Below are 25154 nucleotides of genomic sequence, written 5' to 3'. Positions count from 1 at the left end.
GCAGGGCTGGGTACTAACAGCTGAGTTACTGGTGCTGGGGGTGACTGGGCAGGCCCTGTGCTCTCAGCACAGCTCTGGGATGAAGGGGGCCCTGTCACTGCTCTAACCTGGGACCTCCTGCAATGGAAGGGGGTTTCCCTATGCAGACTCTGCCTTCTCACCCACCCCTAGTAAGAAGTTGTATCTTCTATATCAGATAATGTAGCTTCCAAGCTCCTGGCTTTTCTAACTCCTGTGGTGGTCTGGCTCTGACCTACTTCCTCTTCTCTTCCTGCGTTCTGCAGTGGCTGCTCTACACTCACTTTATCCTGTCTGCACTGCAGTTATTACTCCTGTGTGCTCTCCACTAGACTCTCTTCTAGATCTTAACCTGAGTTTTCTCGCTATTTCCTGTTATCCCAGGTCCCCTCTTTACCCCTGCTCTTGCTCTCCTTATTACTGCCGGTCATGCTAATTCTGACTCTACTATCCCTAGCAGTCACTCACATTTATTTAGGGATTTTTATACCACAGTACGTAAAAAGATACATCACCGCGGTTTATAATTAGCAACAGGCTTTACAGATAACAGGTAGTACAGACAGTAAACCATAAATTAATATAATGTTTTACATACAGGAATGATATCGGATGTAACTAAAAATCATTTACAAACCTTAGAACATAAAGCTCAATAATAGAGCTGATAGTAACCACAGGAACTAAATTGAACAAAGGAATATTCTATTAAACTAATTGAAAGATCATAATCAGGGATAGTGCGGGAGAACAGGGAGAGGATTAAAATTGGGGGGGGGGGGGGGATGGAAATATAGGGACAAGGAGCAGGGAGTTAAAGGGGGTAGAATATTAAATGTCATTTCGGTTTAATCTGATATCATAGTGGGAAGGCTTGTTCAAACAACCACATCTATGCTTCCTTTAAATCCATCCAAGACTGGGGAGGAAGAGTGAAACTACTGCTCACTGGTTCTGTGATAGCCTGAACCAATTAGCAGCAGTTACCTGGGATGGAGGCAGGGTCACTTCCCCATGCCTTTGTCCTAGACCCTATCTCCTAAACACCACAGCTTGACCTAGAAGCAGGGCCAGCTCTAGGATTAGACAACTGCCTAAGGTGCCCATACACTGGGCCTATCCCTTGCTATTTAAGGGCTGGGGTTACCCCTTCATCTTTGGACTAGGGCTGCCATAATTTTGGCTTGGTCTTACTATCTTCTAGCAGCTGTGATCTCCATGCAGGTACTTGTATGCATGGTTAATCTAGCTGGGGTGGGGGGTGTTACCTGCTTCAGTGTGCAGATGCCACCTCCTATGTATTCAATGTCATGCACACTCTGCTCAGTGGAGCCTCTGTAACAAAAGCTCTACATTTGCAGTTGGGAGTCTCTCCACCCTTGGAAGAATGGTATCAGGTCCTTGCTCATTACTATCTCCCACTGGTACTACAGCCCTTGCTACTTTTTTGTATCTGGAACAGAAACTCAGGGATAGCACATACTCTCCCACCCCTCGAGGTACAAGACATGACAGACAAACCTCTGTTGCAGCAATCTATTCCAGATTTTTCTTAAAGAGAAATTACCATCTGAATGGCAGCTGGACCTGCAGCTAGTATATTCTAGTAAACCCTGCAGAGGATGGCCACTAAGGACCAAACAATCTGAACTGATGCACTTTGAATCTAGGTGAGAATCAAAATAGTGGCATCCATGAGTCTGTAAGTAACTAGGTGATAACTAATGGGTTAACCTTCATACACCCATAAATGTAGGCACTGGTATACAAGCAGCACTGTACCTTTAAAATGATACAGATGTACTTACAGGCATGATATAAAAATATCCCTTCTGTGTGTAGCCTTTACACATGTATTGTAATAACATGCTCACACAAGGGACTAGAGACAATAGGAAGCTCTATATATTGCTCACAAGAAGAGGGGCACTTTCACCTTGGTGGGCTTTTGGGGAGCTGCTGCTACAAGGGTCTACAGCCCCTTGTGCCCTAGCCAGATCAATGTAACACTGCCCACCCCAAGTCAAAAGTGCCCTCCTTATAGTGGTAGATAAAGTGTTAACTTGCTCCCCTGTGCTTCCTTGTCATGTGAGGCTCAATCTCCAGACTTGCTTCTCATTAGTAACAGCACTAAAGTTACACAGGTAACGTGCCAACATCAGCCTTTCCAACAGGTCTCCTTCTTGATGTGCGCAAGTATGGTCATGCATACTTCCTGGCTTCTTAAAGTTTGCATTACAGCTATATGCAGGCTGCATACAAGCAAGTGACCATTTTTTAGCTTGAGCAATGCTTTTAAACTCTCCCTTTGTGTCTAAATTTCAGCATGATGATCAGTTAAGTTTCTTTATAAAACAGTATGTAGGTAAGACCACCAGCACTCTTCCTCCCCCCTGGCACCAAAAACATGAAAGCAGAGCTTAGGTATAAATTATAAGCACGTTAGTCTATAAAATGAAGAATGCAAGGAATGTGGTGGTTTCCCCTCTACCCTGTTATAACATCAATGAAAAGTGACGTATAATTCTCTCACCCCAGCACTCGCGCAGCTGTCCCTTCAGCAAGGCCTCTACACTCCTACCATTAAGTCAGATGTATATGGAGAAAAACCTAATATAAGGTGAACAAAAATTCATATTAAGTAATAAACTCTATAGTAAGTGTCAACTACTTGTACCTAATCTACATGCTCTATTACTATGTGCATAGTGTTAAAGCCTGTGTTCTCCCATTCTACTATAAGCTAACGTATGATATTCAGACATTACACAGAACATGATATATAACAGTTATTTCACTCAACTCAGGGCACAAATTCATTCATCACATTTTTCTCAAACTTTGCTGTCATTGTCTATAATCAGACAACAGTAATCAAACATTTGAGCTAAAAAGGGGTTTGGATCCAAAATTAAATAAATCAGATGATAAAAATCTCTTTAAAAAAAGGAATAAGAGGGGGGGGTGGAAAGAAATCTTTAGGTTCTGTATCTAGCAGAGCAGGAATCATCTTGTTAACCTGTGGCAGAAAATAACTTTTTGTATGTGAGATGGTAACAGCTTACAACAAGACAGACTTCTTCCCTCTTCTCCTCCTGCTTCTATGAAACCTTTTTGCTAAAACGTACTACAGTTGCACAATTACCTATAATGCAACATTTCATGAATAAATTAGGTGTTTGCAGATGTGTATTCTTCTTGTATGTGCTGGAAGCCAAAACGCAGGGTGTAGAGTCAAGCATGGAGAGAAGCAAAACCCTTCACACAAACGTTTCATTTCTTATCAAAATGGAATCCACCCACTTCCAAGACAAGCTGCTCTCTATTTCCAGATCAGAACCATTCATGTAGTTTATTTGGCTCATTTCTTCCTAACCATACTTATGTTTTAGCACACATTCAATGCTAGCTATTTGGGGGGAGGGGGTATATATCACCCACTGTCACTTGGCAAGTTACAGATCCCTCAAATTCAATTACTGTGAAAATCAATTCATTCTCCCACATTTTTAATTCTCTGTTATAAATAGAATTTTTAAACAGAATAAAGGGTTCATTTAAACAAGATTTGTTACAGAATCTTACACAAGTCCCTCACCATGATTCACAAACAGCTCCCGCTCGACCTTCAGATCCCATTCAGACTCCACATGACCCATCAGAGAAGCTTACAAAGGAACCCTACACATCCCCACAACCCAAGCCACCCTTTGTACAGGCACTAGAGAACGGGCCTTCTCGACAGCGGGACCTGCCATCTGGAATACCATCCCTCCAGATCTCAGACTGCAACCCTGCCTGTTAACATTTTGGAAAAAAACTCAAGACCTGGCTGTTCCTACAAGCCTTCCCTTAACCGTTCCGATCCGCTGATAGTGCCACTTGGACAGACCTCTCTGTATATGTATCTAGGCATCGCCAATTTACTGTTTGTTAATTTCATCTCGTCTAACCTCTGACTCTAGCTTCTTCAACTCCCAAGTTCACTCGACCTTGTTTATTGTAACTTTGCTTCTTCTTTAATGGTAATGTTAATGTGTTAACCCTTGTTCACCAATATGATATGATCACTATCATGAATGTAGGTATAGAAAAGAGATAAATAAATAAGATTTCTCCTCTGTTTGTATTTGTAAAGGAAAGACACTTCCAGGGTCCTACATCCCCCTTTCTCTCTGCTGTTAACTCCTCAACTCCCTCTATCCTTTCAGGTTCTAAAACTTCATCACTGGGAATTACTTCTACAGCAATGGAATCATTAAGAGCCTCACTAAAGAAATTTGCATGTCTCTTTCTGACCAGATCTTGAGCCCATTCCTGCTCAGAGATTTGGGGAGACAACCGTTCTTCAACTTGATGCTCTATGTCAGGCACACCCTGATTAAGTGTATACTGACAATCAGACAAAAGCATGAGACTTGATCACAAACAGTTACTGACATTTTCCAACTTTGCATTAAATTGTTTGTGACCAGTGCAGACTGACCTGCGATCAGGAAACTGGTCAAAAGGATTGCTAGACTTACCCTTGATACACATCTCTTCTGCAGTACCTAATTGTGCAAATATGTGGCAGATAACCAGTAAACTAAGCAGATGTGTGCAGGGAACCACAGTATTTTGTAAAAAGACTTCTTTTACCTGCGCTCAGCTATTAATTCCTGCTCCAGGCAGGTGTTAATACCTGACAGCAAAATGTTCGCCTGAGATGCACACTTGGTTTTTGTGCATGCGGAGTGAAGGAGTAATAGCCTCATTCACGTCCATTTGCATGTGATGAGTGCTATGGCATTCACTCCGTGTCCGACGCGGGTTAAATAGGCACTAATCCCCCTGTTGCATTAGGGGTGGAATAGCGCCTGTTTAACTCGCATCGGAGTGCGGGTTATACAGTGAGCTCGGCTGAGCGCACTGTATTGCATCGGCCCCTTAGAGAGCCAGAGGAGAATGAGGCGGTCATGGAGTCTCAAAAGGCAAGCTGCGGGGCTCTGCACTAATTGAAACCCCCTAAACTGAGCTTCAATAATCTCGCTGAGTCAGCACCCAAGCATGGATCAAGGGCACCAGGTCAGCCTTTTCAACAAAAGGACGGAGATTGCGTATGTGATGCAAATGAAAGAGACTTGAACGCTACTAATGTGACTGTGGAAGGGTAAGTAAGAGCCCAGAGTCCTCCTCTGCATTTTTACCTCTTCATTAGGGAGAAGGGATCTGAGTTTATGAGCCCCTCCCTTTTAAGATGGTTCAGACACCGATTGGGAGAACAGCCTTAGTAACTCAGGCCCTTTCAGATTGCTGCTGTTGCACAAGTGTTCCCAAGTAATATCCATAAAGACTAAAATGAAAGGAGACCAAACCGAGCACAACATACAACCTGATAGTAACAGTAATGTTAGGGGTTACAGAGGATCAGGAGCAGGGCCCTGCATCAGGTTCTCATGCTGGTCCCATGGCTGAATCCCCATAGTTTGCTGCTTCCCCAGGAGCAGGGAGAGTTTGAGGGAAGTCTTTGATTGTCGCTGTTGGTCTTCCCTCTCACATTTAGTACTTTGCACAGCATCGGAGGAATTGCATTTCTTGTTTCTCTTTCTCCAGTGTCAAATTGCAATCAGAGTCTTCCTTCTTGTGGTTTCCAGCTGAATTTTTTGTCTGTGCCTTTCTTTTGCTAACCTGGGATCAATTGTCCTGTGTTTGTGAGGCTCTGCAGGTTTTTCACATTGGTGACTGAGGTGAGGTGTTCTGCAGTCGAGTATTTGTCCCTCACATCGGGATCAATGCAATAAGCTATGTGTGAAAATGTGCATCCACACTGGCCGCCCATTTTTTGTAAAGTTCACACAGCCACATCTCCTGGGCACCCGATTTAAGAAGCTGCTGTGCTAATAAGGACACACTAGGGCTCACTTGTGTATCCCTATAGCATCCTTGGCACCAGGTGTCCAGGAGACGTGGCGTGCGTGGGTTAGGAAAACAGATGTTCATAAATTGAGCATCGTTTTTCCTAACCTGACCACCTTCAAGACTTTTATTTTCTACTGCTGCCTTCTGTTGTTCTTACTACTTAGTATCGTGATCATATCAAGTAGGAGTACCAGTATGTTTGGCTTTTCTGTGAAAGCTTGGAGCACGTAAGCCAATGCCAGCTCCAGGGCTGGCGTTAAGTTTTGCATGTTAAACGTTTGTGTAGGGCGCACAGGAATTTTTTGCATTAGGACTAATAGCCTCATCTATCTGACATTTACATGTGATGAGCGCTATTAGCGACATGCTGGGGTTTGGACATGCTAATCAGGAATTATTCTAGTGCGTCCAGAATGTGCATCCAACTTTACATCAAGCAGTGCCCTAGACTGAGTGCACTGTTTTGCATCAGCCCCATTGGGAGTGATTCAGCTTCTCTGCTTGCTCCACATGATCTTTATCTTAGTTGAAGAAAGCAGAATGTCCTTTGCATACTGAATAGGCTTCATTCTTGCTTTCCTGATGATATTACCCAGTGGCAGAGCGTGCATATTAAAAAGTAAAAGTGAGAGCACAGAGCCCTGAGTGACTCCATACAGTAACCTCTGTGGCAAGGATTGTAGACCCTGTGTGAAGCTGCTCAGCCCTGTCCTGGAGGAATGACCTCAAACATCGGAATAACAATTCCCTTGATAGCAAGAGCTGACTATCTAGTTAAGAAAAGGGAAAGGCCAACTGTATTGAAGGTGAAACAAAGGTCCAACAGGGCCAGTCCTGAACCCAACCCATTAGCTGACTCCCTATGGAGATCATCTAGGAGTGCAGCACATGCTGCACAGTCTCACAAACACACCCATACAGACACAATCACAGATAAACACACACGCTGCTGCTAATATCTCAGAATCAGAGAGCAGATAACTGCCTGCTGTCAGTTTTCAAAACAACACAGCCTGATCTTTCTGTTCTATGACTCTTCTGCAGTACCTAATTCTGCAAATATGTGGCAGATTACTAGTAAACCAAGCCGATGTGTGCAGGGAATCACAGAGCAAAGGCACATCCTGAAGGTGACTCCCCGTGGGTGCTGTCTGTAAAGGTCTCTGCTCTGTGCCTCTCTGAGAGTGCTACATATGTATGGTGTCTATTCCATGAATCTCTCCAGGTGTTCTGTCTTCCCTGCCTCCCTGTGTGTGCTGCCTGGAAATGCATGAGCAGATGTCTGCTCTGTGAGTCTCTCTCGCTGTGCGAGCTGCCTGCGAATGCAGGTGTGTGTGTCTGCCCTGCAAGTACTCTGTATATGAGTACCAAGAGAGAAAATGTTACATGGCAGCCTCCTGTGCCCGGGCTACACTGGTGAAAGAGTCTGGTACAGGATTCCTCCTGAATAGCCATAGTTGGGCTATAAATCTCATTGTAAGTGAGTCTTAATTAACCATAATTTAACAGCTCCAGATGGCTAATGTGAGAGCTATGGCTGCAAATTGAAACACCTAACTTGCAGATGCTGGCTTAAAGTAAGAAAGAAGGAGATGTAAAAAGCTGTGTGCAACAGTGATTCTTTGAATGAGCCACAGAGAATGAACAGTTTTGTTTGTGGGGTTCCTGAGCTCGTACGTCTTTTGTTTCCTAGCAAAGAAGACCTATGATGAGAGTATTCTCTGTATAAATTCTATCTGTATTATTTTATTTACTTGTATTGATTAAAGCAATACTGCTGAACTGCTGTGTGATAATTCTCTTTGTTGGTTATATACACCATATATTCACCATATTTAGTAAAGTAAATGTTGCTTTTACAAGATTTTGTACACTGTGTTCTATGATGTAATATATAACCACTCAGCCTAACCTTTTACATCACATACAGGATATTGCATCACTGTAACACTTTTTTGGGAATGGGATTAGGGGTTATTTTTTCATTTTGTTAGATTTATTTGGAAAGTGACAAAAAAAAATACATGCGTAATCAAGGGTAAGTCTAGCAATCCTGTTGACCATTTTCTTGATAACATGGCAGTCTGCACTGGTCACAAACAATTTAATGCAAAGTTGGAAAATGTCAGTTTCATAGAAGCAGGAGGAGAAGAGGGAAGAAGTCTGTCTTGTTGTAAGCTGTTAAAATCTCACATACAAAAAAAAGAAGTTATTTTCTTCTACAGGTTAATAAGATAATGCCTGCTCTGCTAGATACAAAACCTGAAGATTTATTTTTCCCCACTTCTTCCTTTTTTTAAATAGATTTTTATCATCTGATTTATTTAATTTTGGATCCAAACCCCTTTTTTAGCTCAAATGTTTGATTGCTGTCCGTCTATAATGAGACAACAGTAAAGTGTGAGGAAAATGTGATGAATGAATTTGTGCCCTGAATTGAGTGAAATAACTGTTATATATCATGTTCTGTGTAATGTCTGAATGAATCTGAATATCATACATTAGCTTATAGTAGAATGGGAGAACACAGGCTTTAACACTATGCACATAGTAATAGAGCATGTAGATTTGGTACAAGTAGTTGACACTTACTAGAGAGTTTCTTTATTACTTAATATGAATTTTTGTTCACCTTATATTAGGATTTTCTCCATATACATCTGACTTAATGGTAGGAGTGCAGAGGCCTTGCTGAAGGGACAGCTGCGAGAGTGCTGGGGTGAGAGAATTATACATCACTTTTCATTGATGTTATGACAGGGTAGAGTGAAAACCACCACATTCCTTGCAAGAGAATGAATTATTGCATTCATTTTATAGAGTGAAATCCTTACAATTTATGCATAAGCTCTGCTTTCATGTTTTTGGGGCCAGGGGGGTAGGTATGGTGGTGGTCTTACCTACATACTGTTTTATGAAGAAACATAACTGATGATCATGATGAAATTCTTAGGACACAAAAGGTAGATTTTTTCCCTTGGCCTGGAGATTGAGTTTAAAACAGTTGAGTGTTAAGCCTCATATGACAAGGAAGCAGAGGGGTCCTGAACACAGTGGGGGGGGGCGGCAATCTGATACTCTAGATATTTACCACTGTAAGGAGGGGCGGGTTACATTGGTCTTTCCGGGGGAACAAGGGGCTGTAGACCAGTGTAGCATCATCATCTCTTCCTAACCCACCAAAAAAAAAAAGCCCACCAACTTGAAAAGTGTCCCTCTTTCAGTGGACAATACATAGAGATTCATTTTCTCGCTCTAGTCCCTTATGTGAGCGTATTAAGACACATGTGAAAGGCTGCACACAGAAGGCATATTTTAAGATCACCACATACTTACAGGCATGAATAGACTTAGTTGATAGGTACTACCCAAATTTTTATTGCCTGTTGGAAACAGGATGCTGGGCTTACTGGACCCTCGGTCTGACATGTTATAGCTCTGCTGGTGTAGCTACACATACCATTGGTGGGTACATGCAGGTTGCTTTGAAGATTAACCCATTAGTTCTCATCTAGTTACTTACAGACCCATGGATACCACTATTTTGATTCTCACCTCCATACAATCTGAATCTATGTATTTTTGTTGGGCCGTAAGTGGCTGTTCTGTGCATGGTTTACTAGAATATGCTTGCTGCAAGTCCAGCTGACATGCAGAGGGTAAATTTAAGAAAGAACTAGAATAGATGTTTGTAACAGGATTTTGTTTTTCATTTCTTGCACCATTCTTTGGGGGGGGGGGGGGGAAGAATGTGCTACAGGTGGGTTTGTTCCAGATACAAAAAAAAAGACTATCAAGCTGTGCAGTACCAGTGAGAGATGGTACTGAGCAAGGACCTGATACCATTCTTCAAAGGGGGAAAGACTCCCCAAAGCAGATGTAGAGCTTTTGTTAGAGAGGCTACACTAAGCAGAGTGTGCATGAGGTGGGATACACTAAGCAGTAAACCCCAAAACCCATGCATACGAGTACCTGAATGGAGATCACAGATGATAGGAGATACTGAGACCAAGCCAGAATTATGGCAGCCCTAGTCCAAAGAGGAAGGGGTAACCCCAGCCCTTATAGCCAAGGAAAGCCCCACTGTATGGGCACCTTAGGTAGTTGTCTAATCCTAGAGCTGGCCATGCTTCTAGGTCAAGCTGTGGTGTTTAGGAGATAGGGTCTAGGACAAAGGCATGGGGAAGTGACCCTGCCTATCACAGAACCAGTGAGCAGTAGTTTCACTCTTCTGCTCCAGTCTTGGATGGATTTAATGAGAGGCAAGAGAGCATAGACGTTCGTGATGGAGTCAAAGTTAGCATGACAGGCAATAATAAGGACAGCAAGAGCAGGGGTAGCAGGAAATAAAGAAAACTCAGGTTAAGATCTAGATGAGACTAGTGGGAGCACAAAGTAGTAATAAATGCAGTGCAGACAGGATAGCATGAGTGTAAAGCAGCCACTGCAGAAGGCAAGAAGAGAAGAGGAAGTAGGTCAGAGCCAAACCCCCACAGGAGTTAGAAAAGCCAGAGGCTGGAAGCTATATTATTGATATAGAAGATACAAATTCTTACTAGGGGTGGGTGAGAAGGCAGAGAGTCTGCATAGGGAAACCCCCCTCCCCATTGCAGGAGGTCCAAGGTTAGAGCAGTGACAGGGCCCCCTTCATCCAAGAGCTGTGCTGAGAGCAGAGGGCCTGCCCAGTCACCCCCAGCAACTCAGCCTTGCAGTGCACCCACACTCCAGGCAAGTCTAATGCCAGGCTTCAGAGTCACCCAAGCTGCATTCATCTGTATAACAGAACACAGCCCTGTGCTTAGCCTAGAAGTAGGATAAGGAGAGGGATGGTGTTGAAGGCAGTGCAAGGGCCACTTTTCCCCATGATTTAGCCCAAGCTAGAAGCAGCTGGTGATCCACATGAAGTAGGGGTTTTAAAACCAGCCCTGGCTTGACCACAATTCATTCAATTTGAATACAGCATTGAAAGTCCCAGGACCAGTTCTGATCATTCGAGTTCAGCCCTAGGCTAGAGCCCACAACTCCTCAGACATACAGACTGTTCTAGAAGCAGGCTCTGGGGTAGAGTTTGTACCAGGGCTTCAAAAAGGCATAGCAAAGTCTCTGGAGCTGCACAACCTTAGGATCCACTCCTAGTCCCAGCCTCCCCCTTTAAAAGGTTATTCTTAAAGAGCTAACTTTCTTGGCATTTTCATGAGCTAACAGCAGCCAGATTACTTTAGAAAACCAGAGCCATATGAAGTTCTGAACTCCCCAGCTTCTGCCAAGGCATGAACATCCCCCTTAAGGATTACATCTTCTCAAGTACAATTGGTGGACCCCCCCACACACACAGCAAAGCCACCACACAGCCAGTGTCAGGAATACATTTTTTATTTTCCAGTTCAGTTACAGAGTACAACACCCACTGGTCTGTGCTGGAGAAGGGTGGGAGAACGGCCCCAGAAGAGTGGTGCTTCTCTTGTCATCTAGTCACAGTCCTTACCCAGGGTCAGCTTGTCAAACAGGTACTCGCCCATGCCTACTTCTGCTGCCTGCACCCGCTTCAGGTTGGTCAGGTGGTCTCCCAGCTTCTTCAGGAGCTTCACCTCTTCCTCCAGGAAGTGGGACTCCAGGAAGTCACACATCTGTCCAGAAGCAGAACAGGAAATAAGATCAAGCTGTCTGGCTTCTCCACTCACTCAGTAGCCCATCTAATCAGTTTGAGGAAATGCAGTTCATCTGCAAGCTCCTTAGCCTCTACCTATCCAGGCACAGGTCCCATTAAGTGACTGAACACCCAAAGCCCCATGTGATCAGCCACCTGACACATTTAGCCTCTGGAGTCTCCTACATCCAGTGCTGATGTAGCTCACTTACTGATAAACTACATTGGTCTAATGTAGCAAAGTACTACAGGTAGCACTACAGAGTCCACCCCCCACCCACTACTCCTGAGGCAGGGCACTGCATTAATTCAGTCTTCAAGAAGGAGATACATACATGGGGATCAGCATGGCTCATGGCAGTCTTGTGCAGGTCCAGCAGAGCCTGGTTCAGAATCCTCTCCAGTTTCAGGGCATGCTCCATGGCCTGGGTCCCATTCCCCCACTCATCAGATTCTGGCTTCTGCAAGAGAAGCACAGTAAGCACCAGAAAAGGAAGCCACCAAGCCTATGCAGCTGCCCAGGGTAAACAGGCACCTTTAAGGAAAGGTAGCACCTTGTTTGTGGAGATTCATGGATTCCACCTGAGGTTTCCATGCCTAAGACATTAGCAAAGACTCCTGACAGTGCAGACAATGCTGCTAGTGCCATAAGCAAGGTCAGCAGAGCTAAGGCTCTTAATCAGGAGAGAAGGTAGGAACCGAGACATTGATCTGCAACACCTTCACCCCACAAGGAGCTGGGAGTGCATCTCACAGCCCACCCACTGCTCCCTCTCAGGTACCTTCACATCTTGCAGGATCACTCGCCCCCCACGCTTGTTCTGGAACTTCAGGAATTTCTCTGCCCACTCTCGCTTCTCCTCAGACTGCTCCCGGAAGAACCTGGAGAAGTTAGCCAGGGCCACATCATCCCGGTCAAAGTAATAGCCCTGGAACAGAACAGCAGTACAAGAGTAAGCAAGCCCCCAGGAGAGCACAGAGACCCCCATCCTGTATAGCACAGCCAAGAGCCCCCATCCCTGCTCACTGCAATAGCACAAAATGAGGACAGCCAGGAAGGGTTTTATATTAAATGTACCTTGTTTTCAACTTTTATATCCCCTTCCCCCCCCCCCCAAAGAAAAGCCATGTAAAGCAGGTGCTAGAAACTAAAGCCTCCCCCCCCCCATAAGAGGGGCTGCAGTGCTGAGAGAATGCCAGCCCCACCCTTTAGTTCCTAGGGAGCCTGAACCCTTCCCTTCATTTAAATCCCCTGAGCCAGGAGCCCCCCCAAAAAAGCCTGAGGTGCAGCCAAGCCCTCCCAAGGGGTTAGGAGTAAGAGAGAAGTCTCACAGCTGGTGCCAGAATCCAGCAGAGCAGGGGATCCCAGAGCCCCTGCAGCTCACCCACTAATGAAGGATTGCAGACCACACCCAGGGAGGAAAGGCTGGGAGAGAGGATACGTGAGGGGCCGCCTTCTGGACCTGCCCCTCCAGCCCAGCAGCTTTAGTTACAGGTCCCTCCCCCCCCAAACAAAGTGACTACTTCACTAGAGGTGGGGTAAGAAGGCTCCAGAGAAGAGAGACAGGAAGCTGCCATTTCTGAAGCCTCCTTAACCCTTCCTCCACCTCAAACAAGCCAAGTCTTAGCCCTCCCTACTGGCACAGACTGCACAAGTCATGAGCAGGACACCTAATGGTGCCAGACTGGCAGTGAGAGGAGAGAAAGCAGAATGAGCAGAGCTCATGGGCTGCTCAGTCTCCCACTCTATTCTTACCATAGGAAAGACGAGGGAGTCAAAAAAAACCAACCCAAAAACATCTTCCTCACACTCATCCCAGGGAAGGGGGTAGGAAGCATTGGCATTCTCACACTTACCCTCACTCTTTAGTTCTTAGCAGGCAAGGTAAAGGGGCAGAAGGGGGAATGAAGGAGTCTTTCTACACCAACTCCCCCCCCCCTCCTCTCCCAGCTGCAGGCTCCTCACACACACTCCCCCCCCCTACTCTCCCAGCTGCAGGCTCCTCACACACACTCCCCCCCCCCCCCCTACTCTCCCAGCTGCAGGCTCCTCACACACACTCCCCCCCCCTACTGTCCCAGCTGCAGGCTCCTCACACACACTCCCCCCCCCTACTGTCCCAGCTGCAGGCTCCTCACACACACCCCCCCCCCCCCCCCACTTACCAGGGACAGGTAGAGATAAGATGCCTGCAGCTGCAGGTTCACCAGCCGGTTGACTCCAGCCTCACTCTCCTGGTGGAAGTTCTGGCAGATCTGGGAGCTCATAGTAAGAATAGAGATGTGGAAAACCCTACAGAACCAGCAGCAAAAGGTCTCCAATCTGTTCCCTGCAGGATAACCTCCTGAGCTGCTATTGGGCCCCTTTTATAGCCCAGGAGGGAGGAGCTTGCTGTTTCCTGTATCCCCGCCCTCCCAGCAGAACCAATGAGCTCTCAAGAGTTCTCAGGTATGGACAGCAAAGGCTTGTTTTTTTATCCTTATTAGTTTTATTTATTGGGTGTTATTTGCTATGTGTGCTGTTCTGAAATATTTTATCAGTGCTTGGGAACATTTTAAAAAATGCATATGATTTTAATTAATAGAAATTATTCTATTTATCAGTAGTTTTAAAATATTCTTTTGTTAGTATGGTTTTACTATTATAATTGATGCTTTATGTTTCATGATTTTATTTGTTTTATGAGGAATGGTGGTTCTGTTTTTCCATTGTTACACAGAGTCTGGCTTCTTGGGATTTCCATTTCAGTTTTTGTCTAATTTGTGGTCCTTTATTCTGTATTTGGTGAGGGTCTGTCTCTGCCATGTGCGTTACCATGATGAGAGATTCTGCTAGCGTGTAGTGTCTGTGTAGGGATCTATAGCAATTGAGTCCTGGTTTTGCCCCATCACATGCATAGATTTGTACATCTTAGGGAAATCAATGACACAATCATAACGTACAAATTCTTGCATGTGATGGGGTAAAACCAAGACTGGATCAGCCAGTTTGATCAACCTGGGGACCCCACAGCCACTCATGTTTTTAGAATTGCCACAACGAATATGTACTAAGTGTACTAATACAAACAAAAGTTTTAGTTCCATAGCACTGCTTACAGTTAATCAGAAATTTCACACAGGACAGAAACCATTTAGGTGTTCAGAATGTGATAAAAGTTGCAGTAAGAAATCTATCCTATTAAATCATCAAATGATACACAGTGGAGAGAAACAATTTAAATGTGCTGAATGTGATAAACATTTCAGTCAGAAAAGGAATCTGCAACATCATGAAATGACACATAGGAGAGAGAAACCATTTAAAGGTTCTAGTTTGAAACACACTCTACAACAGCATGAAAAAATACACATGGGAGAGAAACGATTTAAATGTTCTGAAACTGATAAATGTTTCAAGAGTGAAGGCAGCCTCCAAAGGCATGAAATTAGGCACATGGGCCAGAAACGATATAAGTGTACTGAATGTGATAAATATTTTAATTGGAAAGACAGCTTGCAACAACATGTAATGAAGCACACGGGACAGAAACCATTTAAATATTCGATAAGTTTATTCGGTAAGACAGACTGTGTTAACGTGAAAACATGTACATGTGAGAGAAACCATTTAAATGTTCAGAATGTGATAAGGGTTTTGATCGTAAAGACAGCCTGCAACAACATTTAATGAAGCAGATGGGACAGAAACCATTTAAATGTTTGGAATGTGTTACATGTTTCATTCTTTAAAGGAATCCTGCTGAAACATAAAATCATCCACCTGGAAGAGAAACGATTCAACTGTTCTGAATGTGATAAATATTTCAATCATAAGGACAGCCTGCAACACTATGTAATGAGGCACATGGGACAGCAACAATTTAAATGTTCGGAATGTGATAAATGTTTTACTCAGAAAAAACCTTTCCAATGTGCATACCAGGAGATACATGCATGACTGCGGGCCTCTTAAAATCCGCGTGGCCCAGTCACACGCATATCTCCCAGATTTGCCGCAGGTAGGACTTTTTAAATTCGCCTTTTTGTGTGGTTCTTATAAAAAGCAAGCCAAAAGGTAGGAAATAGCTTAGAGTATGTTTTTATGTCACTATTAACTTTGCTGCAATCTCTTGATACTGGTTTAGACATTCTTACTGGCATTTTCTATCCTATATTGTTTTTGGAAGTGTGCCACTTTTTTTTCTCTCTCTTATTTGTGGCTCCTGAGTTCTTATTTTTGTTTTTGACATTTGGTTTGGACAAATGTGCAAAGATGACTTTCCTTAGAGGAAAACTAAGCAAAATGGTAAACATCTTCCTGACTGGAGAATGCAATATAAAGGAACAGGTGCAAGAGGGTGTATACAAATATTTAGGAGTAGAGGAAGCTGGAAACATTCAATATAAACTACTAAGAGAAAAGACCAGTAAAGACTGAAAAGTGCTTTATCAGCACGGAATAAGATACAAGCTATTAATCAGCTTGCACTCTCATACAGCTTTGGAATAGATTAGCCCCATAAATATCTTGAAATATTGGGTGCTAAAATAAGAAAGATCTTCCATGCCCATCAGATAACCTGCAAGAAACAGTGCATACCATGATTGTATATCCCTAGAACTGAGGGTGGTACGGGTATTATAGAAATGGGTTACACGCACAAAGGCAAACCGTGCATACCATGATTGTATATCCCTAGAGCTGAGGGTGGTATGGGTATTATAGAAATCGCTTACACGCACAAACGCAAATTTGAAAAGCCCCAGGCATGCCAAAGCTGGGAGATATGCGAGTACCTCAGGCCGGCGCACCGCACACCGATTTTAAGAAGCACCCGAGTAGCCATGTATCTCCCGGTATGCGCGCAAATGGGAAAGGCAAAACAGGGGGGGTGGGCTATGGGCGGTCTGGGTCTATAACATTTATTTCTTTATTTATTTATTTATTTAAGTTCTTTTAATATACCGATGCTCTAGACCAAGTCTTATCGTACCAGTTTACAATGGAACAAGGGGAAACCATTAAACAACTGTATCGAAGATAAAGTTACATTAAACAGGGAGCAAAAACATGGGCTTTGGAAGACAGGAAAGATATCAAAATATAACTGGAGAGTACTGAGAGTAGTTATCAACAAGAACAATTAAGTAGCGAGAGTAATAAAGTTTAACAAAAGGTTAAAGAATTCGGCTGGTGATTTATCATAGGCAATTATTAGGAAAAAAGTTTCCTGTAAAAAGGGAGGAACAGGGGAGGTAAGCGGGGGGCGGGGGTGTCAGGGCAGGAAATGTGAAATGTGCGTGTAAGTATTTCCATGCACAAGCACACACTGGGGTCCCCTACCGCATATCTTTACTTCTGCTATGGATGGCGCGTAAGTAATGAAACAAAAAACAAAAAAAGCTAGGTAGTGGGATTTTAAGGATTGGGACTAAAAGGAGGCATATTAGCTATTCTTTACCTGGGCATACTGGGAGCAGACTGGGAAAACTGGGAATTGGGTCGGCATGTGTCTCTAATAAAATCCCCCTCCGCCCCCCACTTTCAGGGTAGAACCGGCATTTGTGCGCTTCAATGTAAAATTGCACGCACACGTAGGCACACAGAGCCGATGTTATATCGTACGCACATATATGTTCTAAAATGGCCGTGGCTCTGGGCGCGAGCTGGCATACGTGCGTACGTGTGTTCCCGTGCGGCTGTTTCAAAGTTCCCGTCATAGAGCTATTCTCATAGGCCTTCGGGGAAGTGCCCAAAAGATGTTGAAGCATGAAAGCACCGCCAGTAATAAGGGGGAGAGGATGAGCAGTATACACACTGGTAACAAAGCATGTAGCACTAGTATAGCGCTACAAGTTCAAGGATCCTTGGCAAAGTAAGCAAAAGTCCAGTAAGGATGTGGTCAAAGCATTTCCAGCTTTTATTCAAAGGTACTGGGCCTTTTCCCCAGTAAAGGAGCGGACTGGGAGGGAACTGCCTAAGCCCCCTAACTGCCCTGACTCCTACTACCCTTGCTTTTTGTTTTTTCACTTACCTGCAGTCCGGAGCAGCAGCAACTTGTGGATCGCATGGAGAAAGCAAAGTACCAAGCAGCATGGGCAGAATTCAAAGGGCCCCCTCCATGGCCATTATTTTTATTTTTATTTCTTTCCTAGGTGATCCGATGGCACATTCATCACATGGGGGTATGCACGAGGAAACGTGCCAGTTGGTGGTACACATTTATGCCAAACCATGCTTAAAAAAGGACCAACATTTGTATTCAGCTGCAGAGTAAAGCAGAGGACCTTCTCTGGCTCACTTTGCTGGGATATTCAGTGGTGCAACATGCCATGGACTATGCGTGCCTCGCTTACGTTTATCTGGCTAACTTTAGTCCTCTTATCCGGACATTGTTGAAAATTGGCGTTTATTCAGCTAATTTAGCTGGAACCACCCTGCCCCTGAGCTTGAGGACCTGGGACTAGATTTCAAACTCCATAGAGTGTGGATTAGAAGTGGGAGGGGGATGGAAGGGAGAAAGCTACTAGGCATTCTTCCTGCCACCCCCCCCCCCCCCCCACTAATTAACAGCAATTAAAGGGTAAGCATGACCAAAATGTTCCCTTATGGCCATTGGGTGGGGGAAGTAAGGGCAGGATGTTAACAGGAGGGAGAGGAGCTGAGCAGGGGCTCATTTAAATCCCTTAAGCTCATCATTTTTGATGGGCATTTTAGGTGGTAGATAAATATCTTTCTATCTTATGGCCTTACTCCTGATACCGTATCCTTCCACCTATGTTACTGTTATAATTAGTGAGGTTTGGGTGGACCCTTGGACACTGTGGCAGCTGACCACACCCACAGGGGGAAGTCCCGTGAGGGGCCACAGGTCAGGCTCAGCTCTGGACACACAAACACAGAGATTGATCTTTTATTAGACAATGTGGTGAAGTCACCAGAGGTGGCAGTAGTGAGCAGCTGGCATAGCCCGGCTGGGCTGGTATCCCTCAGGCGCTGGAACAGCGACTCCTCCGGTAGCAGTGCTGTAGTGGAAAGAACTGAGAATGATGAGTACAGTGGAATATGCACAAGCCCCAGTATGGAGAACCCCAGGATAGGGAGAACAGACCCTCGAGGAGCGAGTACCTGATCCCTGAGAGGCTTGAAGGTAATGTACTCACACAGCGGTTCCACGAAGGAGATGGCACTAGGGCTGGAACGGAGGCAGGCCCTCGAGGAGCGAGTACCTGATCCCTGAGAGGCTTGAAGGTAATGTACTCACACAGCGGTTCCACGAAGGAGATGGCACTAGGGCTGGAACGGAGGCAGGCCCTCGAGGAGCGAGTACCTGGTTCCAGGGAACAGCTCTGAGGTGGAGATGGTAGTTTTCTGCAATTTAAATTCAAGATAAAAGCCTCCATGCTAGTGCTGTTGGGTATGCCCTGCATACAAGACTTAATTATACACCAGAAATAGTTAAAATTAGCCAACAGAATCCAACTATTCCCAACCTGTAACTTCTATGTGGGAGATATAGGCAGGTCAGGGACATTGAACTGTGTCCCAGTGTTCTTGTTCCTGCTCCCCATCCCCAGCTCTCTCCCCCAATTTAAGAGCCTCCTCTCTCTCCCTATTCCTGAATCATTTTTCCATCTCCATCTTACCAATAACCAACTCCTTCTCTAATCTGGGTCCTCTTTCATTCTCTCTCAGCCTGCCCCTTATCTAGGATCCTTTCTCCCTTCTTCCTCTCCCTCAATCCCTGCTCCTGTTATCTCTCTCCCTTCTCCTGCCTCCCTCCTGCTTTTCTTCCCCCTTCGACCTTCTATTCAAACCCCTCTCCTGCTACGGCCCAGCTTCTCCTCTCAATCCTCTCCCTTCCCTAGGTTGGCAGGAGCAGCAGTGCATAATATTTTGTAGGCATCCTGTGCCTCCTCCCCAAGCATTCACGCCACTCCTCACCTTTCCCACCCAAGCATTCACCCCTTCTCTTCTCCTAAATCGTCTCCTGGTGATTCCCTCCTCTGCCACCTGCTGAGTCCTAAAGCACAGGCATCCAAGGGGCATGGACTCGCCAAGCAGAGCACAGCAGCAAAATGCCTTGTACTCTAGGTAGCAGGTATGGGTGGGGAGAGGCTGGCTCTTTTCTGCCCTTCACTGCTGTTGTGGTGGATTCCTGCTCCTGCCCCTCCTCTCCATTGTTCCTCAGTGCTGTCTGGTTGCTGTAGGGACAAGATTTTGGGTACTGTCCAAAAGAATTTGGCAGAAGGCCATGGAGGAGGATCCAGCACTGCAGTACAGGAAGAATGTCCCACACCACACGGGTTGAGAAGCACTGTCTTATAGTATTCTTTACTGATCTTTTCTCTCAGTACTTTATGCTGGATATTCCACCTTCCTCTACTTCTAGATATTTACAGTATAATACACCTTCCTGCTCCAGTTCCTTTTTAATGCAATTTTCAGTCAGGGAGATGTTTTCAGGTTTCCTTAATTGTTCTCTAAGAAAGTTCACCTTTGTACATTGTCCAGGCCAAATGTCATTCGAGAAACTCTTCACTACTCGGAGTTGGTCTGTTAAATGAGCATCACAGAAGCAATAGAGTTTCACATTACCTACAAACAGTAGGTGAGATGTCATTGGTTGAGCAGTGGTAGCTTTAAGTTTAAAGTTTAAGTTTTAATGCCAGACAGAGTAAGAGCAGTGTCAGAGAATCGCTCTGAAATATTTGTCGCTGTATGTTCAGAATCACAAATTGTCCATCTTCATAATTCAGACAGAGTGTAATCTGGCATGGTTTTGTGGTGAATTTGATGTATTAAATCAGTGCAGGGTTCACTTTGTACATTTCAAGGCAATTTATTATCCAAGAATGTGGGATGCTATCAAAGGCTTTCTTATCAATCCATGCTATACTAGGTTTCAACTATTTATACATTTGGCCATAATGGCTTTACTCAGCATCAACTGTTCTTTTGCTCTGCATACTCTTCTTTTTCAATATGGATTCTCTTACCTATTCTTAGGTCACATTTCCACTAGAACCTTTTCTCCCAGTCAGAACATTTAAATGCTTTCTTATTCCTGTGTGTAATTTTATGCAATTGCAGGTCACTTCTCACATTGAAACATTTATCACATTCAGAACCATTAAATGGTTTCCCTGCAGCATGGACTATTTAATGTATTCAGTGAAGATAACTTTCAAACAACTATGCATAGCAACATAGACATGCATACATGGCTGCACATAGATCTATGCTAGTATTTTATAACCCATGTGTATCAGATATGAGCACATTATAAAATACACAAATCTTTACCGAGCACCTATGCGCGAATACAAGCAAAGAATTGAAATAGTGCATATCAATGCAATGAACACACATTCTTTACCCACCTATTTTTAAAATGTATAAGCGTATATTTTACATGTGAAAATAAAGTAGTACTTACTTCCATAAGTTTGGATTTACATGCCTAAGTTGTATTTTAAAACATACGCTCGTGAAATTACCAGTATTATCAATTAGGCCACCAGTTTGACTAGTGCTTCTCTAGGTCATTGAGATCCTCCTGGTTCTTCAGCCTGGATTCCCATCAAGTTCATCCAGACCTCCCACCCAGTCAGTCCTTCACAATAAGCACATTTACTATCACTTATGCCTGATAATTAGCGGGTGTAAAATATGTGAGTAAGTTGGAAAACGTACACACGTCTTTTAAAAATAGCAACTTATGAGCCCTGCCCTGGAACACTCCTAAACTGCCCCCCCCCCCCTTTTTTTTTCTTTTTACTCGTCTGTGCATGCGAAAGTGAAAACACACATTTTCAACTTTTATAAAATATGGAATACACGCGTAGAGGGTATTTACATGCATAACGTTTTGAAAATTCACCCCCACGTTTAGAGTTACACTTGAAGCTTTTATCACATTCAGAACATTTAAATGATTTCTCCCTGGGGTGGTATGTAGGTCATGTCATGCCATTGCAGGTAAACTTTTGGAGTGAAACATTGATCACATATGATTTCTCTTGGGGACAGCGTCTCCAAACAGGTTTGTTTTGTGCACACCTCAATAGGAATGAACCTCATTCATAAGCCAAGGTTTGCTGGGAACTTTACTGCTAATGACCTTCCTAGTACTTGCATTGTGCCAAAGAGAGCCTCCTTCGTAGGGTGATGCACTTGGAAATTCTTCTTAATCATACCAGTGCACCCCATATAATTGGGACTATTTCTGTATCTTTCTGCCGCATTTTCTTGGTCTCTGATCGTAGGTCTTGGTACCTAAGGATTTTTGCCTGCTTTACCACAATATCTGGTTTTCTGGCATCAATCTTGTTGGTTGTAATGGGAATATCCCAGGTGATCACAATTTCTTTATTCTCTTCTATTCTGTTAGGGTTGTCCTCGGCGGTGTTTTTGGTACATTGCTATTATAAAGTTTACATATTTTCTAATAAATAAGCCATGCCAACATGTTCTGCCTTTCTGTATAAAGACCTGACATTAGCATGCTACAGCCAGCAAAGAGATGTATAACCATTCAAGTTTTGTTTTATAGAACCTGCATTTTACCTGTCTTTTCTATACTGGCAGTGAACCATCTTGTCAGAGTCCACTATCCAGTGCAGCAATTATCAACCTCTTATCTATAGGTTTGAGTTCACCTCTCAACCATTGCTGTGTCAAATCTTGATCCACGTGGGGTTTCTGGAGTAATTCTTTGTACTTCCCACTCTATTTGAGCTTCTGCCAGTTATTCCTTTTATTCGCTCGAACGATTGTCCAAGATTGAGGACTGAGACTGATGTGGCTTGTTTGCTTTCATACTTCAGTATCTTTTGGGTATTTGGGTTCGTTGATGCTATTACGGATGCTTGACGGCCCATGATGGTAGCTCTATTTCTAATCTATTTCTATAAGACCTATGTTGCCCTCATCTCTAACGATATAAAATCATGCCATGCACTGTTTCTTACAGATTACCTGATAGGCGTGGAGGAGCTTTCATGTTTTCACATTACATTTTTCAAGATCTTTATGGAGCCAGTCTACTGTTCCAAATTATGTGTGCAGGGATTGCAAGCTGATCGATAGCATGCATCTTATTCCGTGCTGGTAAAGCTCTTTTCAATATCAGTTTCAGTATCCTCTTTGCTGATCAATTCTCTCAGTACATTGTGCCAAATTTTTCAACCTTCCTATACTCCTTCATAGTTGTATACACCTTCCTGCTCCACTTCATTTATATTTTAAACTTCAGTCAGGGAGATGTTTTCAGTTTTGCATAGTTTTCCTTTGAGGAAGGTTGCCTTTGCACACTTGTCCAAACCAGATGTCATCTGATAAAGTCTTCACTATTCAGAATTGTTCTGCTAAATGACCATCGCTTGGAGTTGTAAAGTTTCAAGTCATCTACAAACAGTAGATGAGATGTCATCAACTGGGGGGTAGAAGCTCTAGGATTAAGGCTAATTTCATAATACAATGAATTAAAGTCCTTAGTGAATTTAATGTCAAACAAAACAAGAATGGTGATAAGGAATCTCATTGAAATATTCCTTGCTGGATCTTAAATGGTAGGTATACATATTGTCCATCCTCAAATTAGGAATCATAATTTAAATGGAATGTTGTCTGTCAGATTTTTATGGTGAACTGGATCTATCGATCTATTTATTTATGAACATTTGATATTTGACTTTTTGCCAGGTTTGGTTTGATTACAGAAATTACGATTTAGACAAGTATAACAAAGTTATTTGTAGTTAACACTGGGTGTCATTGTATGGCATATGGACTAAGTGTGGGAAGAAAATAAATATTTTTTTTACATTTATTTTTTTTTTATTCCTAATGCTCCAGCTGGGAAAAATCTGGTTGAAGAACCAAGCCTTGGTTTTTTTTCCCCCAGAAAGCAAGTTAGTTTGTTTCCTGGTGGGTGGGTAAAGGAACCCCATTCCAGATCTTGGGAGCATAGCAGCTGAAGACGTAATTTTGTGCAGTTCAATCTTCAAAAGTCAGAGGTGGGGAGGAAAGAAGGGCCTTTTATGAGGATTGGAGCTCTTCTGCTGAACCATGGGATGCAGTGTGGATTCTTTCATGTATTCTTAGGCCAGATTTACACTTGAAGCTTTAATTACATTCAGAACATTTAAATGATTTCTCTTTTGTTGGTGGTGCGTTAATTCATGTAATTGCAGATTACCTTTCTGAGTGAAACATTTATCACATGCAGAACATTCATACGGTTTCTCTCCAGTGTGGATTCTTTCATGCAATCTTAGTTTAGATTTACTCTTGAAGCTTTTATCACATGCAGAGCATTTATATGGTTTCTCTCCGGTGTGTATTCTTTCATGTATTCTTAGGTCAGAATTACAGTTGAAGCTTTTATCACATGCAGAACATTTATATGGTTTTTCTCCAGTGTGGATTCTTTCATGTATTCGTAGGACAGATTTACACTTAAAGCTTTTATCACATGCAGAACATTTAAATGGCTTCTCACCTGTGTGGATTCTTTCATGTATTCTTAGTTTAGATTTACACTTGAAGCTTTTCTCACATACAGAACAATTAAATGGTTTCTCCCCAGTATGGATCATTTCATGTCTTCTTAACTCTGACTGACTCTTGAAGCTTTTATCACAGGCAGAACATTTATATGGTTTCTCACCGGTGTGGATTCTTTCATGGATTCTTAGTTCAGATTTACATTTGAAGTTTTTATCACATGCAGAGCACTTATATGGTTTTTCTCCTGTGTGGATTTTTTCATGTATTCTTAGAACAGATTTGCACTTGAAGCTTTTATCACATTCAGAACATTTAAATGGTTTCTCCCCAGTGTGGTTTCTTTCGTGTATGCTTAGTTTAGATTTACATGTGAAGCTTTTATCACATGCAGAACAGTTAAATGATTTCTCTCCAGTATGTATTCTTTCATGTATTCGTAGCTCAGATTTACACTTGAAGCTTTTATCACATGCAGAACATTTAAATGGTTTTTCTCCAGTGTGCATTCTTTCGTGTATTCTTAGCTTAGATTGATACTTGAAGCTTTTATCACATTCAGAACATTTAAATGATTCCTCTCTCGGTGGTGGTATGTGTGTCATTTCATGCAAGTGGAGGTTACCTTTCTGAGAGAAACATTTATCACATGCAGAACATTTATATGGTTTCTCTCCAGTGTGAATTCTTTCATGTATTCTTAGGAGAGATTTACATGTGAAGCTTTTAGCACATTCAGAGCATTTAAATGGCTTTTCTCTAGTGTGGATTCTTTCATGTATTCTTAGTTCTGATTTACACTTGAAGCTTTTATCACATTCTGAACATTTAAAAGCCTTCTCTGCCATGTGATTGATTACGTGCAGTTGCAAATCATTTTTCAAATGCAATCCATCAGCTGTTGGATAAAAATGAGAGTATGGAAATTAATTTTAGAGCTATAGATAAGGAATATACACATGGAAAAAAAATATATATATATATAAATTTGTTTAAATAATTCTATATATATATATATAATTATTTAAACAAATTTGCTTAGTTAAGGCTCTATATGACACAAAACAGGATGTGGTGTTTCTTATAGATAGGTAT

The 25154-nt window shown here is 43.1% G+C and overlaps 2 protein-coding genes across 6 annotated transcripts in view; both read right to left on the bottom strand.

The window, feature by feature from the left end:
- LOC115080181 (zinc finger protein 665-like) overlaps window positions 1–25154 on the bottom strand; it is a 172387-nt gene that overhangs the window by 120987 nt on the left and 26246 nt on the right. The window contains exon 11 of one of the 5 annotated variants that reach the window (XM_029584291.1): window positions 23347–24957. The exons of the other annotated variants lie outside the window; for them this stretch is intronic. Within the exon in view, the coding sequence (XP_029440151.1) occupies window positions 23654–24957 (1304 nt within the window). The 3' untranslated portion in view covers window positions 23347–23653. Of the gene's footprint in view, window positions 1–23346; window positions 24958–25154 lie in introns of those variants that run through there. 5 annotated transcript variants of the gene reach the window in all.
- Window positions 11275–13923, bottom strand: LOC115080199 (ferritin light chain, oocyte isoform-like). Its single transcript, XM_029584322.1, has 4 exons — window positions 13733–13923; window positions 12349–12495; window positions 11902–12027; window positions 11275–11546 (listed from the first exon to the last, which is right to left on the bottom strand). The coding sequence occupies exons 1-4, from the start codon at window positions 13832–13834 to the stop codon at window positions 11388–11390; spliced, it is 534 nt and encodes a 177-aa protein (XP_029440182.1). The 5' UTR covers window positions 13835–13923; the 3' UTR covers window positions 11275–11387.

Source organism: Rhinatrema bivittatum, chromosome 19 (assembly GCF_901001135.1).
Source record: "Rhinatrema bivittatum chromosome 19, aRhiBiv1.1, whole genome shotgun sequence".
NCBI lineage: Eukaryota > Metazoa > Chordata > Amphibia > Gymnophiona > Rhinatrematidae > Rhinatrema > Rhinatrema bivittatum.
This window is presented reverse-complemented; position numbering and strand designations above follow the sequence as displayed.

What these genes read in the sequence shown, in the direction of transcription:
- LOC115080199 (XM_029584322.1), bottom strand. Translation starts at nt 13,834, where the DNA reads ATGAGCTCCCAGATCTGCCAGAACTTCCACCAGGAGAGTGAGGCTGGA. An exon ending in CTTATCTCTACCTGTCCCTG is followed by an intron (nt 12,496 to 13,732) that starts GTAAGTGGGGGG and finishes GTTCTGTTCCAG; the next exon opens with GGCTATTACTTTGACCGGGA. An exon ending in TGATCCTGCAAGATGTGAAG is followed by an intron (nt 12,028 to 12,348) that starts GTACCTGAGAGG and finishes CTTCTCTTGCAG; the next exon opens with AAGCCAGAATCTGATGAGTG.